We start from the raw sequence: 14,381 nt of genomic DNA, 5'->3' as shown, positions 1-14,381 counted from the left end.
AAGGTACTTTTAATTTTTATTGTAAATTTGGTAGTGGTATACAGTTTTTCTGGATTACTCTATCAGATGGTAGTTTGATAATCTTTTGGTCCCCATTCACCTTCAAATTTAATATAAATTTTCGTCTATTCGTTTTTTCCTGAATAGGTCTGTTGAAGGATTTGGTATCCCCAAGGGATTTTGACGCTGGCACTCATTTGGCCCTCATCAATGCTATCTATTTCAAGGGGAACTGGAAGTCACAATTTAGACCTGAAAATACGAGAACCTTTTCCTTCACTAAAGATGATGAAAGTGAAGTCCAAATTCCAATGATGTATCAACAAGGGGAATTTTATTATGGTAAGACATTCTGGCTTTTATTTCTCTCTTCTTACACTATAATAAATTTTTAAGAAAGAACATGAAGCATTTATTACTCAAATGTCTTGTCAGTCTTGTTTGGGCTACAATTCAATTTCCTTGGCTCCATTTTCAAAGGCCTCTAATTAGATCTTAAGTGAATATTATATGCATTGACAGTTTTCTAATATACTTCTTTAAATTATAAAGTTGATTACACCTGCAGAGTGGCTTTATTCATGGGTAAACACCTGACCTTGTATAAGAACATTCTGAGTTACTCCAAAAAGCTATTGGCTTTGGGGTGGTTGTCAGTGACCCATATGTTCCACTTTGCTCTTGCTTGGATTCCTTACCACTTTTTGAATTACAAGCGTTTCTTTAAAATTTTGCTTTCAGGGATGCCTGGGTGGCTCAGTCAGTTAAGTGTCTGCCTTCGGCTCAGGTCATGATCCCAGGGTCCTGGGACTGAGTCCCGCATTGGGCTCCTTGCTCAGCTGGGAGCCTGCTTCTCCCTCTGCCTGTAGCTCCCTCTGCTTGTGCTCTCTCTCCCTCCCTCTCTGTCTTTCTCTATCTCAAATAAATAAAATCTTTAAAAATAAATAAATAAAATTTTGCTTTCAGACTGTGTATGTATGGTTAGACATAATTATTCATTCATAGTTTTGTTTATTGAAAGTCTATGATTTGTGATACAACTCAATATCCTTGGCATTATTTTCAAAGATATTTCATTGGACTTTTCAGAAGTTTAGAGTGTTAATCCTTCTTACACACTACAATGGACTGTATTCTTTTTTTTTTTTTTTATGATTTCACTCATGTGGAATTTAAGGAACAAAACAAACAAGCAAAGGGGAAAAAAAAGAGAGACAGAGGCAAACCAAGAAAGAGACTTTTAACTATAGAGAACAAACTGATGATTACCAGAAGGAAAGTAGGTGGAAGGATGGGCTAAACAGGTGATAGGGATTAAGGAGGGCACTCACTGTGATGAGCACTAGTTTTTGTATGGAAGTGATGAATTACTAAATTCTGCTCCTGAAACTAATATTATACTGTGTGTTAACTAACTGGAATTTAAATGAAAACTTGGGAAAAACACTTTTAAAATAGTAATTTATGAATATAAGTATAAAACATCATGTTTTGCTAGTACTTCTGTATAAACTGGCATTTTTGCCTCTGAGAATAGTACAATGGACTGTATTCTTACACGCTATATTTGAGAACCAAAATGTTTAATGGTCTAAAGGACCTAGATCAGTTATAGGAAAATACTCATAACAAAAGCATTACATTTTCTTTTTGAAAATGGGGAAATTTTGAGGTAGCAGCAGGATCTCTCTTTTTTTTTAAAGACTTCTTTATTTTTTTATGGAAGGCTGGTGAATTTAGCTAAATTATTAGAACAGAAAGCCCATTACCTTACTAACCTCATTACTTAATTTGGAGGTCTTAAGCACCACAGTTACTGTGGATAACTACTGTAGAATGTAATAGATTTCATTTTGACTATGCTATCTTGGCCTCAAAACTTCTAGCTGTGGTAATGATAAAGTCCCAGGTGTTACGTAGTCAATTTTCCCCTTCTTAGAAATCAGGTGGGCATTGGCAAATATGAATTACAACTACTTGGATCTAGGGCTTTATTTTTCTAACCAGGACTTACCATCGTTTCTAAAGATATTCTTTAACTATATATTCATTTGAAGTATCTCATTTAAAAATAAAAAGTAAGTCTATAGAACATATTATAACAATTGTGATATAATTCTGGGGGTTCTAAAATAAAATAAATTCTTTAGGACTGAAGATTCACTGGATTTCAGGACCTTTTAAAAAAAAAACAAAAAAAACCTTTTTTCTCAGATGCCTGAATTTCTTATATTCTATATACTATTTTGGAAGAGAGTTATAACAAATTAAACCTTTTATTTGAGCTTGAATATGGGCCTTTTATCACCTTTCTTTCTGTTTTAGGAGAATTTAGTGATGGCTCCAATGAAGCTGGTGGTATCTACCAAGTCCTAGAAATACCCTATGAGGGAGAGGAGATAAGTATGATGCTGGCATTGTCCAGACAGGAAGTTCCACTGGCCACTCTGGAGCCATTGGTCAAAGCACAGCTGATTGAAGAATGGGCAAACTCTGTGAAGAAACAAAAAGTGGAAGTGTACCTGCCCAGGTAAGAGGCTCCCGTGGGACTCCTTCTGATAGCACGGAGGGAGAGATCTCAATGTAGGTTCCGACTCAGGAAACCTCTGGCCACTGCCTTTGAATTTTAAGTCTTAGCTACTCTCTTCCCCCTACTCCCCTTCCTGTTTCCTCCCCTTCCCTCCTCTCCTTCTCTCCCTTCTCCTTTTTTAAAGTAGTCTTTTGTACTCATGACGTCCTGCCCAGAGACACAAGCTCACTTATCGATTCACTCAGTACTATTTACCAAGACCTAGTTTCAGATCCTACTCAATATTCTTAGCTTCATTTTAGAAGATTTCTCAATAGATCATCTCTGAATATCATTTGCTTTGGCAGTCTTCTGTATTTCATTAATATTTAAAGTTGATTATAGCTGGAGAGAAAATAATCTCCCACATTGTTGGAAGAAGCGCAAACAAGTTACCGTGCTCGGTGCCAAGATGCAACCATAAATAAGCAGGAAAAAGCTTACAATTCTCCCTGTGGATTAAATAATAAAATCTATGCAGGGCCTTGATGTTCTTCTCAACCCTGCGTCTGGCCACTCACCACAACAAACACTTTGTAGCATGTACTATCCATGTGCTTGTTGCTATGCTACATACAAGTAGCATGGGTTTGCCTGCCTCTGGGTCTCTATGCATGTTTTTGCCTTGGCCTAAAATACTCTTCTCATGTTTCTTTGCCTGATATTGATATTGTGTACTTCTCTGTATATTTTTAAAGAAATTCTTTTTGATAAAATGAGAAATTCAGTACAGTGTTAATGCTTCCCTTATTAAATTCCATAAGTTAAGTGCAGCATGTCCAAATGCTTCAATTCTGTGAGGATGCAAAGTTATTTAGGGGTATTTTAACAGAATCCTAAATGAATGCTTAATAAGTATCACATATTCTAATTCAACCATATTCACTAGAAAATGTGGCCTCCAGGTCCTGTCCACTGAGAAATTGAACGTGGCAGCAGAAGAAAATTAAATTTTCATTTTCTAAGAGATCCTCTTCAATTATGAAATAGTTTAGCTTGCTTGCTCACATTAATGCCTGATACTAAACTAGGCACAGTTAATTACCATGTATCCATTTCTCCAGAAGTTCTATGAACTCTCCCTCTGCCTGGTTAATGCATAGAAAGCAAGGCTAAATAGCTAGATCCCACAGATCTGGTTTCCCCTTTTAAGAAATTGACTGTTTTCAAATACTTATGTGTAGGTAATGATCAATAGGAAATGATCTACCCCTTCCATTTTACAGTATTAGGATCCCCTAAATGTCCAATGAAGGTAATGATGTTTGTGACCTCATTTTAGCAAGGGTAAAAATGTTTTAATAGCCATTTCCTAGGTTTACTCAAGTGTCTGTCTTAAAATGTTTGTATAGATTTATTCGCATGGAGATATTACTCTGAAACAGCAACTTTGCATTTCTGTAATTTGACCACATTCTTGTCCTGCTCCACAGGTACTGTTACTTTCTATTATATTAGATTTTATGCATATAGGTTTTAAATGCCTTTCTTAAAAGGTATAGGGTATGTTGAGGGGGGGAGAAGGGACAACTACTTTTGCATTTTTATTAGTTTTCCCCCAAACAATAAGTCCTACAGGAATCAGATGCTGAATTGAAATTGTATTTTTATCCAAAATACAAAACTCTATTCAGGAGAGGGTAAAATTGCTATACCTATGTGATATCATAAATCCAGTGAAATACTAAAAGGTTAATGCACAGTCATACATTTCTAAGATTTAAATGAAATTACCAGATATTCTTCCAATTTATTCATGGTAGCAAAAACAGTTTGGCTAATATAGATAAAAAATATATGTAAGATATCTAAAAAGCACTTTAGAATAATGCCTAGCACAGAGTAAGCATCATATAGTTATTACCTATTATCACTATTATTATTTATTTTCAGTGTACATTTTAAGTCCTAGTATTCACCTTATGTTAATCTATGGGTAGCTTTATATATACTTTTCTTCCAGTAAGATTTTTTAAAAACCTTGTTCTGATGAACATTACCCTCTTCATTGTATAAGGTGCAAGAAGATTGTTTTAAAATGAAAATCAAATATCTTAATACTTGGAATGCAGAGGTACCTGGCTGCCGTATCTTTCCACTCTGACTTTTGTAGTCTCAGATTTGTCATTTGTGATCAGAGTGCTAGAAATCAACAGATATAGAGTGGTTTTCTGTTTTGTAAGCAGAGACCATCCTGTTATTTTGAAATGATTGTCTTAGAAATAAAGCACTTTAGTTTCATGTTTATAAAAGAAAACTAATACATAAGCCATCTGATTTTGTTCTTTAACATGAGTGCTTTTTATTAGGTTTTTCTACAGAAGGTGTCTTGATTAGTTTCTTAATTGCTTACAAGGTGAATAAATCTCCTTATATGTAAAATATATTTATACTTTTCTAACACTTGCTCTCCACACCTGAGTCTCTCATGCTTCTGCCCTCAACATACCTCTTCAACTTACTCAGAAAGTTGCAAATGCACGATTACATTGTTAAAATAGGCTTGCCTTTTGGGTTTAAAAAGCAGTGTTGTGGCTTTTTATTTTTAAATTCAGTGGGCAAAATGTAAAATCTACCTATAGTTTGTTTGATTGTTTTTAAATAGCCATTGTTAGAATTGTAGTTATTAGTGGTGGGGCACTTTGCGGTCAGACAGACCTCAGCTCATATCCTCATTCTACCACTCACTAGCTGTGTGACTAGGGCAAGTTGCTTAGCTTGTCTGAACTTCAGTTTGTTCTTCTGTAGAATAGAGATAACAATACATAATCTCACAGGACTCTGTGACATTATCATAGGGATGATTAAATGAGATACCATATGTAAAAGGATTTGCATAGTGTCTGGGATATAGTGAGCCCTCAGGTATGGGAGATGATAATGATTATTTATATGCATATTAGTCTATATTAAGAGGAAAGAGTAAATGGATAATAGCTATTTCCCGTAATTTGATAAGGAAACAAAGACGGGAAATGGATAAGTGGAAATTGTTCACATCCTATCTTCAAATTTGAACAAACACTCTCTTTTTTTTTTTTTTTTTGTCACCTAGATTTCTTCCCTTCAACCTATGTGTATTGTCCTATGCCAGATACTACAGATATTGAAATAAAAAAAGATACTGTATTTGACTAATTTACAGCTAAAGCAGCAGAGATGAAACAGCTATTTAATCAAATTACTCCACCACTACTAAAATGCAAATATAAAACACCTTAACATCTATAATAACGTGAATGTTATACATAACTGCAATATTGTGAGTGTTATCAATACAATCTGCCCTTTATTACATGCCTCCTACATAGTGGCACCATCCTAAGACTTCTAGGAACCTTTGGGGCACCTGGATGGCTCAGTTGATGGAGCTTGCAACTCTTGATCTCATGGTTGTGAGTTTGAGCCCCATGTTGGATGTAGAGATTACTTAAAAATAAAATCTTTTTTTTTTTTTTTTTAAAGACTTCTAGGGGGGTGCCTGGGTGGCTCAGTGGGTTAAGCGTCTGCCTTCTGCTCAGGTCATGATCCCAGGGTCCTGGGATCAAGCCCCATATCGGGCTCTCTGCTCAGCAGGGAGCCTGTTTCCAGCCTGTTCCTCCCTTTCCTGTCACTCTCTCTCTCTCTCTGTCAAATAAATAAATAAAATCTTTAAAAAAAAAAGACTTCTAGAAACCTTATTTAATCCCCTCAACAATACCATGAGGCAGGTATTATTAATGTCATGTTCTACATGCCAAATCCGGAACTTGCCCAAATTCAATCTGGCTAAATTACCATCCTCACCTGAAACAGCAAACCTCAGAAGTGTGAAACAAACCAGGTTGCTCTTAAGAAATACAAAGAATCCTCTACTGACCTCTCCCTTCACTTTCCTATTTTAGGTGGATCAGGACATACAGAATACGACCTGGATCCATGCCCCTGCTCTGCCATTTATTAGCCACATGACCTTGGTCAAGTTATCTCATCTTTCTCTTCCTTGGTTTCTTCTTCTATTAACTGAGGATAATAATAATACTGACCTCCAAGGATTTTAGGGATATTTAAATTAATCTGTTATAGTCTTGGAATAGTTTTTGGTAGGTCAGTCAATCAATCAATCAATCAATAATAAATGTAAAGCACACACGCAAAACACCTTAATCAAGCCATGGAATGTATTCTTTGAGACATTCCATACTTCCCTACTCATCCCCCTTTTCTACTTTCACAGCCGACATCTGCTTTTTGTAGAAAACAAAAGAGACTGTGCTAAGTCCAAGTAAAAGTGTAGGATACAGATAAAATTCAGGACTTGGTTTAATATGTTTGCTATACATTTATTTCTCTATTTGTCATATTTTCCATAAACATGAACCTGCTAAAATTATTTTCCCCTGACTATTCCTCTTGATGTCTGAGTCTTGTTTATAGCAACCATTCCCTTGTCGTGCTTAAAACCAGACATCAGAAATGATGCTAATGGAATGTTTTGTGACTGTCACAAACTTAGCTTTTTTAAGGAGATAGCCCATTGCCTAAAAACTTACATTTATGATCTTTATTGATCAAGAAGCAACATCTTAGAAAAAAAGGAAACATTTACTTCTAGTTGTTCTCACTTTTTATAAAAAAGTAATAACCTTTGCTTTAAAAAAACTGCATTTGTGTGTTAATGCAGCCATGCTTACTCCGTATTTTTCACTAGAAAGATGGGAGATACAATTCACTGGTTTGGGAAAGACTCTATATTAGGACCAATGAGGCTCTCTGTGGAAACCATTTTTTATAAATTAATATTCTGCTCATGACCACGGTACTTATTCTCATTTCAGTTTTAAGTAATGTTTTATTTCTTCTTGCAAATGTGATGCACATTTATGTATAATTCATAAAGCCCATTAGAACAAAAAATACAAATTTGTTATTCTTTTGCTTAAAAAAAATCTCTAATATAATTGTAAAAGTGTACAGTTTTTAAGATGTAATCCTTAATTCACTTTTGTTGATGAACATCTTTTCTGTGATGGTACCAAGGAAACAGGCTTAGGTCCTGGAGGTTAAAATAACCAGGAAGATATATATTATTAACACAATAGCTTTTATGTTTCCTTTCTCTGAGTGTATGGAGTTGAAATGTAAGATGTATCCATTATACAGCAATTGGATACAGCATTGGCTCTCCCTTCCCACAGGGAGCTGAGTAAGGACACTAAGAAAAGAATGAAATGCCTTGGATAAATGTTTGATAAGACATTGACAGCTTAAAAAATCAAATCTATTACCGGGTCACACGATTTTGAAGGCAACCCATTTACAGGTTTGACATCCTTGACCTCAAAACACTTATTTCACCCTGTATATTACAGTTTTGCGTCCACATCAAATAGTGTTCCTACTTAATAATTTAATATTATTCTGATACATTATTCTTTTTGCTGTCTCCTCTTTTTATAAGCACAATCGAATACCACTTGCAGTCAAAAGCCAGTTTTAGTATAATTTACCATTAAAATCAACATAGCCAACATTTTATTCTTGTCCCAGGTAACAGGATGCTGTAACTAAAAACTTTTAAAATGCCGTAACTAAATGCTTTTCCCCCTCTGTGTTCTCCAGGTTCACAGTGGAACAGGAAATTGATTTAAAAGATGTTTTGAAGGCTCTTGGAATAACTGAAGTTTTCATCAAAAATGCAAATTTGACAGCTTTGTCTGGTAGGAAATAAACATCAATTTTTAAAAAATGTTATTATTTCATGAAAGATTTTAAAAATGATGATGTTCTCAAGCACCTTAAAGATTTAAGGGTTGAAATTGTGCGGCGGGGGGGGGGGGGGGGGGAGATGTAGAGGCCGCTTTCAGGCAACAGGCTTGACCAATAAAAACTTGATCAAGGCAGAAGGGCCCACAGTGACCACCTGGCTGAATGTAGACAGGCACATCAGGTGGCCCACCTCAAAGTATCCATAGGCCCTACCTAACCAATGGGCTACTTGCAACCAGGCACAGTTACCAAAAAAGGGAAAATTCCATACGTCGTCATACCTCCTCCCCTTCCTCCTTCAGAAGCAGCCCCTGCCCACTGCCTCCTGGCAAGCAGCCTCCCCTCTGCTGTCCTTCCTGCTGCCCCCTTATGGAACAGTCACTAAACTTCTAGTTCCTTTTAAGAAAATAAATAAATAAAAATTAAAAAAAAAGTGATGATGTCGAACCCTCTCTATCTGCTATGGAGTTCTGAGGTAAAATAAAGTTATCATTTGCCAGATAAATATAACAAATAGATTTACCTTCTACACACAAAGCTATAAATAACAGTGAGAACAGCAAGTTTATATTATTCTGGTCCATGTCTTATCTTCAACAGTAGATACTCTCCAGAAGACCTGTCTTACACAGCTTTAGATTCCCCATCCTATCTGACACAATGCCTTGTAGATAATCAATAAACATGTTGATTTAATACCTCAATATGTCCAGTTACAGTAAATTATATGGGAAAGAAAGAAGGAAGAGAGGATAAATGCATGCCTGCTGTGAGAACCACTTTTTAAAAGAATATCTAGTGAGATGATATAAAGATTATCTCAAGTCCTCAATAAGAAAAGAGCGGTTTTGAAGAAGTAACTTCAAAATATACCTGGCATATTGGGTGTTGAGTAATTTATTTTTAAAATCCTGGAGCGGGGGGACCTAGTTGAATTATTGGATTCAGATGCCCTAATTTGTTCAGGGTAAAAATCATTAACATATTAGCAACATTAAGTACTTAGAACATGTAAAATCCTTTTGGAAATATTTTAAGCATCTAACCCCAAGACATTTATCATTGAAATAAGGTACCTGTGAGTTTAAGACTTAGCTTATATAATGATGTTCTATCATTTCTATAGAATATGGAAAATAAAAGAATCTATTTTCTGCTGAGATCAAGATAAAAAAGAACTCAGTGTTTAAGTCCTCTATATATGCAATTTATTGGACCCAACTCTCCAACCAGAGAGAGCTGAGGCATAGAAGTTTCTTTAGCAGCTCATATGCTACGGGAGAGAATTTAGTTTTCCTCTCCTGAAGTAAGAGCCTATAGAAAATCAAGCCGACTGAATAATAGCTTCTAAACCTGGATTATGAGGACCCATGGATTGAGTTCGGTGAAGTGGGCGCTCTACCCCGGAAATTGCATATAGGTGTGCACTCACGTACATGTGTGTGTGTGTGCACGCCTTTGCATGCACACACACACACACGAAAGAAAAAAGAGAGTGGAGATAGGTTCATAGCTTTCAGGAAATTCTCAAGGAGTTTATAATCAAAAAATGCCTTGCCCTCCCAGATTTAGAATTGGACAGATGGTTTTCCAAGCAGAACTCAGCAATGAGATGATGTTCATGTATTTGATACCACAACTTTTACCCCTTAATTAGAGAACTGACATCTCAAAACACTAGTAGAATTTTTCTGTCTACTACATAAATGTTCCTGTCCACTAGAGAAATGCAAATTTTGCCCTAGTAAAGGTTTTCAGGGCTCACATCCAAGCTCCTAGGGCTCTGAACTTTTCAGTGGGGTTGTCAAGGAGGTAGGACTGGTGGATATTCAAAAGCTAATGGGTATTTTTGTGCTTGAGTCAGAAATATATTCATGGCTCAAGCATAGTGTAATTTAAAGTTCTTATGTTCCCTTCCTCAGGAATTGAGAGAATCTGTCTACCATACTGGCCAAATTCCAGCTGGATAATTACATTCCACTTTCTTGCCGTGGCTCTATTTTCTGTTTTATTAGAGATTCCTCACTGTCTCACCCAAACATCTAGGCAGTTATTTCCCCTGCATAGAGTATCTGCAGCTTCTCAGTCCTGAGGGAGTCGTGCCGCGGTGGTAAATCAATTATTGTGATCAGTGTAGCTTAAAATTTTTGACATATGTGGGAGGTTTATGACGTAATATTTAATTGCCTTTAGTATGTCCAGAGACAATAGAGAATAAATACATATTATGAATGCAGATGGTTTGGAAATTTGAAATACCACTCGGATCTTTCAGAGTTCACATAGTCCATGTGTGAAGGCTCTGTTTGTTCGAGCAGACCTCAGTCAGAATTGAATCCTTCTCAGAGTGCTTACAGCTGCATTCCTGGGGCCTGGCACCTGGCTGACACCTAGTTGGCACACAGTCAATGTCCACTGAGGGAGCAAAACGAGGGAGGGAAGGAGACAAGAGGTTTCTTCATAGCCACCTTCTACATTACATTTCTTGAAACATCGAACTCCTTAAAACATCAGTAAGAAATCCAGGATTGGCCATCCTCAACCACCACCCAATTCAAGTCTTCAGGATAACTTGATGAAAGGTCTAAAGTCAGCTTCTCAAGCTTTCAGTGGGAACTCTTTCATTCTTAACTCCCTAGTTTTGCCAAGACCTTGGTAGCCTTGGCATGTCAGCCCACCCCAAACAATACTTCCTTTTTCTCCCTCTCCCTCCCTCCCTCCCTCTCTCTCTCTCCCTTGCTCTCTCAGTCACTCTCTCTCTCTCACACACACACACACACATACACATTAATTTATGAATCATTCATTCAAAAACCAGTGACACAACAATAAAACTTGCCTCTCTGCTTTCGCTAGATTTGAAAGTATTTATTCCCTGCATCGTTCATTTGGGCACCGTATGCTCTGCCCCACATGGTTGGTGTCCTTTTCACATGTCTAGGTTTTTGCCTCTCCAAATGATGTGAAAACCCCACTGATTAAAGTGTCTATGATGCTTAGTAACCCCTACAAGTACCCAGGAAAATTATTAGTATGTATTTGATTATTACTTTCTACCTTAATGAATTTCATGGGGATAATTTCATGGTGTCTCAGATATACATTAATTACATTCAATGCTCTGTCTCTTCCTTTCATTTAATAACTCTTCGTGAGTCAGTTGGTGTGAGCACAGGACTAGGTCATAAAAATGAAGAAATGACTAAGATATCATACCTGCTCTAAAGAAGGATACAGACTTGTGGGGAGAAAGACATAAACAGTTGGATTAAATAAAAAGAAGCAGGATAGAAATGCTTTATTGGAGCAGTGTGTTCAGGACATACCAGGACAGTTGTGTTCTCCAGGGAACATTTGGCAATAGTTGGAGACCTTTTGGGTTGTCACAACTGCGGAGGGCTCCTGGCACCTATCCAGTAAAGGCTGGGGATGCTTCTACATTCCTGTGACCTACACTGCACAGGACACACCCCACAACAAAGAATAATCCAGCCCCAAATGTCAATAGTGATGAACCAAGAAACTCCATACTAGAGAAAGCATTGTGGAGGCAGAGAGGGAAAAGAAAGTCAACGGGCAGAATGGGAGCGTATTGGTTCAAAGGATGGAGGGGGAGAATATAGGTATGCATTTAAGCTTTCAAATGCATTGAACATTTTTGAATAATGTCTTAGAAAATGATAACAATGGTTGCCTCTAGAATACAGAACAGAGGCCCCTAGATGAGAGCGGAGATTTTGTTTCGTCTATCACTGTGCACTGTTTGGGATTTTGCCTTGTGCACGTATTACTTCTTCAATTAAAACTCTTAGTTGAAAACTGGGAAAAATTTTTAAAAATCGCATAGTAGAATTCGTAAATTCAAAAGCACCCAGGAAACAATTCAGTACTATTGTGACAGTACTCATTCTTAAATTATGCAATGAAATTTTATCTTTCTTTAAAAATAGCAAATATGAGTTAGCAGTGGAAAAACAACCCTGCTCCACATTTTCTTGCTTCTGGAAAAATTGAGTGACTTGAGAGTCCTTTGCTAAGACCTCTTGAATCCACTCTTTCATTCTCTATCCCATGGCATCCACCTTTATTTCAGACTCTCACTACTGCTGCCCCAGACGATTTCAATAGCCTCCTAAACGGTTTCCAATCTCTTTTCTGTCTAATCTGTCTTCGCTACCACTGCCAAGATTAATCACCTTAAAACCTGCTCTCAGATCATCCCAGTTCCCGTTCAAAGCCTCCCTTCATTCTGCTGTGTGCACTGTTTGCTACTCCACAGGGCGTTCAGACCTCAGCTCACTCCAGCCTTAACTCTGGCTGATTCCTTGCACACAGCTTTTGCTGCACCTCACGTCTCCCCAGGGCCCCAGCTTTATAATCTCTCCCACCCAAAATATCTCCTGAATGGATCTGCAGCACAGATATCCCCAGCTTCATCAAGCCACAGGATTACACCAACCAGAAGTAATAACTCCTTCGTAAATTCTACAGCATTCTGTACTTTTTCTTATGCTGCATATCACATCTGACCTCATATTATCATTATTTATGCATCGGATATCTTCTGCCAAGATTGATCCTTATGTGTGTTCAGGAAGCACACGGTTCTGTGCTTTCTGCCTAGTACTCACTGAATGAAGAAATGAATAAGATGAGATGCTCTGTATTTATTGTGCTTATTTTTGGTCATCTCAATTTGATGTCCATGGCTTTTTACGCTAAATTCCGTTAACATAAAACACAGCAAAGATTTATACAATAAACATGGAATCTAGAGAGTGCTGAGAATCATTTTCTTCTCAGGCTCGATTTAAAATGCTCATCTAGTTGCAGCGAGGATCCTGTTATAGAGTAGGGCTATTTTTGTAATGGAAATGAATGACTGTCAGCATTTGGATTAATAGATAATCCTCTTGGAAGGTGGAAGGGGAAGGAGAAAGAGAGTACTAAATCCTTCAGCACAAAGCACGAGCTTTAATAAAGGAGCCAATAAAGTAAAGGAATTAAGAAGACACAGCAAAAGTCACGTTCAGGTCAGACTCAAGTGCTTAGATTTATGCCGGACTGACTCTTCCATCCTGCCTTTGTTTGTTCTGCTTCTCCTTGCACCTGTAAGCCAGAGGACTGTATTTCTCTTCCAGAGCCATACCTCCATTTCCCCTCTCCTTTCTTGCCTGGACTATTGTAACAGCTAGCAAACTTGATGTTCCTGCCCCTAGCTGTTTGCTCATCTGGTTCACTCTTTACAGCCCCTGGCACAGGTATCTTCTAAAATCAAAGCAGAGGTGCCCTGTTACTTCTGGAGGAAGCCCAGGCTCTCCAGCCTCAGAGTCCAAGCTCTTAAAATCGAGTGCATCCCCTGCCACTCCCCACCTCCTTATGATGTAACCAGGCTCCAGATGGACCTTCAAGTCATTGCTGCTTGCTGGTCTCACTTCACAAGTACAGTCCTCTGCTTGGAATGCCCTCCCCTGACTCTCTGACTTTCCCTTTTCTACTTATCCTTCAAGAACCAGCCCAAATGGCACCGCTTCCGAGAAGCTCTCCCTGATATCTCTCCCTTCCAAATGGTTTACTTTCCCGTCTCCAGACTGTCATAGTGCAAAGTGCTATCACATGTTCTACCCTTTCCTTAGATTGTTTGTTCACATACCTGTTTCTGATCTCAGAGCTCCTCAGAAGCCAGGGCTATGTCATACATAGATGACTTTCTGTCCTCAGAGCCCCAAGTGGTGTGGAGAGCGGGACAGATGCTGGGTGGGTGCGTGTGGTAGGAAGGGCTGCTGGGCCCACCTCGCTCCAAGTGTGGAGGCTTCTCTCAAACCTCTGGCCCTCCTCACTAGCCTCGCTCCAGCCACACAGGCCTTCTTTTGGGTCCTTGAACACACCTGGCTTGTATCTGCCTCTACACTAGCTTTTCCCTCTGCTGGAAACTACCTTCAGGTGTTCCCGTGGCAGGCTCCTTTGTATTCCTTAGGTCTCAGCCAAGTTGACCTTCTCAGATATGCCTTTCCCAACACCTCTAGTCAAGTAGCTCCTCTTCCCTGCCCTTGTCACCAGCCAA

The 14,381-nt window shown here is 38.1% G+C and overlaps 1 protein-coding gene across 3 annotated transcripts in view; it reads left to right on the top strand.

Moving 5' to 3' along the window:
* The window catches only part of SERPINI1 (serpin family I member 1), a 71,726-nt gene that overhangs the window by 46,883 nt on the left and 10,462 nt on the right, over positions 1-14,381 (top strand). For all 3 annotated transcript variants that reach the window (XM_032407267.1, XM_032407269.1, XM_032407268.1), the window contains exons 4-6: positions 148-342; positions 2,326-2,530; positions 8,171-8,268. In XM_032407267.1, coding sequence (XP_032263158.1) covers positions 148-342; positions 2,326-2,530; positions 8,171-8,268 — 498 coding nt within the window. The remainder of the gene's footprint in view (positions 1-147; positions 343-2,325; positions 2,531-8,170; positions 8,269-14,381) is intronic.

Source organism: Phoca vitulina, unplaced genomic scaffold, assembly GCF_004348235.1.
Source record: "Phoca vitulina isolate PV1807 unplaced genomic scaffold, GSC_HSeal_1.0 scaffold8, whole genome shotgun sequence".
Lineage (NCBI taxonomy): Eukaryota > Metazoa > Chordata > Mammalia > Carnivora > Phocidae > Phoca > Phoca vitulina.
Note: the sequence above shows the minus strand (reverse complement) of the source record. Positions and strands in the feature narration are given on the sequence as shown.